The 5,127-nt window shown below is 27.8% G+C and overlaps 1 protein-coding gene across 1 annotated transcript; it reads left to right on the top strand.

Annotated features, from left to right (window-relative positions):
• Positions 1–1,474: 1,474 nt before the first annotated feature.
• LOC111036022 (nucleoporin GLE1-like) lies at positions 1,475–3,981 on the top strand. Its single transcript, XM_022317895.1, has 2 exons — positions 1,475–1,579; positions 1,672–3,981. Exon 2 carries the CDS (start codon positions 1,708–1,710, stop codon positions 3,745–3,747), a length of 2,040 nt encoding a protein of 679 aa, XP_022173587.1. The 5' UTR covers positions 1,475–1,579; positions 1,672–1,707; the 3' UTR covers positions 3,748–3,981.
• The last annotated feature ends 1,146 nt before the right edge of the window (positions 3,982–5,127 follow it).

Below are 5,127 nucleotides of genomic sequence, written 5' to 3'. Positions count from 1 at the left end.
CCCCCCCCGTAAACTGTGTTTTGTTTAGGAAAAATGCCCAGTAAAAAGATTTAAAACTAATTTTAATACGTTGAGTGCCGCAGTCGACGGGTAGTAGACAATTGTCAATTTGTATAGGCTTATTTTTGGCCTTATAATTTACTCGGTTATCAGATCAATTCTTCCGTTTATATACGTGGTTATTCAGTGAAACGTCTTCTTTTCAACGGTGGATTCGGATTTTATTTTCGTTCATTTTTAACAAGTAATCGTTATTTGGAATTTATCAATTGATTATAAAGTTGTATTAACCATAACTGTTTCGTGTAAGTTATTTTTGAACACAAATATGTGCGCTTGGCCACATATTATATTTTATTAGATATTTTATTTTGTATGTAAAATATTCGCCCCCCCCCCTAATCTCGGGCTGGATCCGCGCCTGATCACAATCCTTTAGTCTCTCACCTAGCATCGCGCACTCTTCCTGACAACCCACCGGCTCAAAAGAAATTGGTGCCAGGACCTATTAAATTAATGAACAAAAGAAAATTACTGCAGGGTACCTAACCATCGCTGGATGATTTTCCTCATCTTGTGCTCCATGTGTTATTTTTATTATGTATGTAGTGTTATGTCAGTCACCTTTTTTAATTATTATGTTATGTAATACAGACTGCAAATTTTCTATTAAATAAAAAAAAACTTGTTAAATTCAAAATATCGAAAACATTCCCATAAGCCACATGTATACTCTATATTTTTTTTTTTATTAAGTATGCTGCGCTGACATAGGTCATTGCTATTTGCTATGAGCTAAATTAAAGAGTTACAGCAGGGTTGATACGGTTCTTGGAAACTCGTGTATGTGTGTCAAGTTTTTTGCCACTATATGAACCCGCGGGTGATCACCCATCCGGAATCTAGGGACAGAGGACGGTTGCGTACTCTCAATCTCGTGGTTGACCACTGATTGCATCATCTGCGCCACTCCAAGTAAACATTGTACTTACTATTGTTGTACTCGTGCAGGTATTATATATTGTGCAACTGCATAAGTTTTTCCTTCAAAAATAAAACAATTTCTATACTATATGCTATTTTCCATGTTTACACTGTCATGTTTTCATAATATTTTTTATGAAATTATATCAATAATTGCCTTTACTAAATTGTTAGTTAAATTTTAAAATTCTTTATTAAAATGTTTAATTATGTTATGTTTTCAACTATCTTCTTTTATATTTGATTAATGAATGAGAAATTAGCTCTTTTGTAATTAAGTAGGTGAATGGTGAATAATATGCATAATAGATACCTATTAATTAATTAAAAGCTTCTAATATTACTGATATAATTAAAATGTAATAGGATAATCCCATTATCTCAATAATCATTAATATAAATTATCAATATTGAATCTTAAATTATACCTATCTGAAAAATAAATACGCTTATTAAAATCCCTCTTAAGATTTATGTATAGGCAATAATATATTCAGTTAGTGCGGTTACTTTTCTTATCAAAACTGATAAGATGCAAACGGCAAAGGCGCAAAACACCCAAGTACGAAAGCTATCTTCACAACTCGTTCAAAATGTAAGTGAAATCATTCTTATTACTTAATAATTTTAAATATATTAAAACTTTGTTGGTATAAGCGTATTGTATACCATTTTTTTTTGTTTTAGATAATTGTGGCTAATAGTTAATACTCAAACGTTAAGATGCAATGTAATACAACATTTTCAAAAATGCATCAAGAGAATTTTTCAATTCAAACTCAAGTAAATGAAAACAATTTTTCCCTTTTTGATAAAAACTTGAAAAGAATTAATAAAGATCTAATAGAAGTTAATGAATATTACACCCCTAAAAATGATCATCCAGATTCAGTTGAAAACCATTCTCAGATCAGAAGGAATGAACAAATTAATGAACCACTGGATGAAAAAATTGATGAATCTTTACACTTGTACGAGGAATTATACAAAATTCAAATGAATGAAATTGAAGTAAGTAGAAAAATGGATGTACGAAATTCATTAAACAAAAAAGTTGAGACTTGGGAACAGACAAAAAGAGAATGTTCTAAAATACCAACAAATGTTGATGAAGACTCCAAGTGTTCTGTTCGTAAAAGACTTGTTATTGATAGAAGTTATAATATTAAACGACTTGATACCAATAATGATCAATTTCAAACTAGATTATGCGAAGAACAAAAAACATTAAATAAAAAACAAGCAAATATGAAATTTGTCTCATCTCTAAATTTTGCATTAAGTTTATTATCCGACATAAAAAAATTATTGAGTGAAAGTCATAATATGACTCCACAATTAGTTAGTAGTCATAGACACAATTATGTGGTTCTTGAAACAGCAATAAATGAATTAAAAAATAAATCTTCAAATACTAATGAACAAGATGTCTTAATTATCAATCAATATCTACAAAATATTCAAATACTTTATGATCAATTACTGAAAATGTCAGCTAAACATGTTTCATTTAAAATTGATGGTCATAAAAATGATAAGAATGATATACTAACAGAAAATATTCTTAAAAGCAATGAAAATAATCATCACAAACAGATATTAAAACCTAATGTTCTTGAAACAAAAAATAAATGCGAAGAATCCAAAAATGAAATAAACAATTTTAGTTTTATTAAAAAAGAAAATCCTGTAGTTAAATCTGATGAATTTTTTACATTTAAGTTTAACACAGATAAAAAAGTTAACAATAGTAATATTTCAGATTTTTCTTTTAGAATTAATAAAGATTCAAAACATGAAGCTATTAATAACAATTGTTCTTATAATTTTGAAGATGAATACAGACAGTTTTTAAAAAATCATTTAACTGTGCAGGAATATTTAAAAAAAATTGAAGATGGTTATTCTTCCTTTCTTTGTAATGAAAACCTAAAACCTTTGAGACAAGAATTAGTCAAAGCAATTAATACACCAGTTAATAGTATATCTTCAGTATCTCCATGGCATATGAAAGATAAATTTGAGAAACTTGATGCATTACTGAAATGTAAAACGGTGAAAACTGGTAATTCTACTGTGAAAGCAGATAGTCATCCAGATGCATTGATATTTTGTAAAGATACATTGGCTAAAAAAATTATAAATATTGGTGAGCAAGTGGCTAGTGTTAAAATAGAAACTGGTTTTGAAGTTGCATCAATTGTTACAGAACTTTGGAAAATCCATCCAGATTTTGGTATTTTGCTATACGCTAGATTTAAACAAAAATGTCCATGTCTTATCCCATACAATGCTGAAAAAACTAATGAAGAAACTGATGAACAATATTATAAATCATTATGTTATAACTATACAAATGGAGTCGTAGAAAAACAAGATAAGTATGTAAAAAGAATGACTGGTATCATTAGATTATTTGCAGCAATCATAGTAACTGAATCCAGAAGTGGTAAAGCATTAGGTATTGGACAAGCCTGGATGCTGATTGCAGCAACTGTAAATTTAGTTCCTCAATTAGATATTACAGCCATTTTTTTACATGAAATTCTGATAATTACTGGTTATAGTCTTAAACAAACTTATGGAAGACAATTTATCAAAATGTTAGAATACATAAGTACCAATTACATGAAAAAGATTGATGCAGTTACACCGATCGGTTGTGGAGGTCCAGTCCAAAGATTAAAAACGTTAATCAGTAAAGTTATTCAAGTAGGTTATGTTGAAAAACCTAAAGGTATAATACCTCATAATTTTTGGTAAATAATGTATCATTTTTTTTTTGTAACCATATTTAAAATTTTTGATGAAAATAAAAATAAAACCATTTGAATCAAATGTTTGTTAAATCCAAGCAATTTATTTAAAACTATGAACCTTAAAATAAATTACATATGTACCTAACCTTCTTATGGCTGATAAAGTGAACTTATAATATCTAGTAATATTTTTAGTTCCTATAAATAAGTATATAATATGTATATAGTTCCACATATTTATTATAAAATGTAATGTATGCAAGTATGTAACTTGAAAAAAATAATTATTTTACCGTATAATATTTTAATAATGGAAACATATATTAAAATATAATTAATGTATGCATCTTGTAAACTTGTGTCTTGTATTAACTTATATTATGCTCTTCAACATTGAAACATTTAAATTACAAGGCAGAAAAATACTAATTTTAAGTCATAACCTTTTATGCTGAACCCTTTAATTAATATTTTCTTATATCGTCGACCAATTTTACAGGAGAGAAAAAATGTTGAGACTATTTTGTCAGCCTAATTCCCTAATTTGCAATGGTCATACCTCCATCGTTTGTTACAGTAATAATATGGATACAACTTTTTCTAGGTATTAAAAATCATACATCGGAGATATGACGATCTCTATCAATTTCATAGAAGATAAAATTTCAGTTACAATTTTATCATACGATGAGGTTTTCTTTTCTGAATTTCAATCACAAATAATCTCAAAATCCAAGAAAATGGAGTTACGGCCATGATATTTCAATATACCTTGGTTTCGACCCTTGGGATTTAGGCTGATGAATAAGTTTCAGCAGGTATTGTTAGCCTATTTGCTTATCATATATTACAACAATGATCAAAATATGGTAACCACTAAAAGATATACTATACAGTTATTTTTCTCAAAAAGTATGAACACATACTTCATTGTCCAGTTTGTTTTTCTCAAACAGGAATTCATAGCTTGAGAATATTATTGTTAATAAACAATAAGAATAAAATTCAACTATGCAATTCATAAAAATATATTACTATTGTCGTACTATCAATAAACTAGTCTATCGATTCATTTTGGCAAATGTAATATGACAACCAGAATTAAATAAATATAAATAAGTGTAAGTATGAAAAAATCTTGAGAGAGGCTTCAATTACCTGATTTTTGTTTTTTCTTTAGTTTTACACTATACTGTATAATATAATTTTATCATACTTATCTATATAGTGTATAGTATAACCCTGTAGAAGAGTTAGGAAAAATTAATTAAGTATACACAAAACATTGTTTGAGATTTTTTTTAAAGATTTCAAACCCCTAATATTTGCGCCACTATTAATAACTCACTTAAAAATTAAAATGTTTAAAAAAAACATTTGTAGT

This window comes from Myzus persicae, unplaced genomic scaffold, assembly GCF_001856785.1.
Source record: "Myzus persicae strain clone G006 unplaced genomic scaffold, MPER_G0061.0, whole genome shotgun sequence".
Taxonomy (NCBI): domain Eukaryota; kingdom Metazoa; phylum Arthropoda; class Insecta; order Hemiptera; family Aphididae; genus Myzus; species Myzus persicae.
This window is presented reverse-complemented; position numbering and strand designations above follow the sequence as displayed.

Coding starts and splice junctions, on each gene's coding strand:
- LOC111036022 (XM_022317895.1), top strand. CDS start 1,708: ATGCAATGTAATACAACATTTTCAAAAATGCATCAAGAGAATTTTTCA.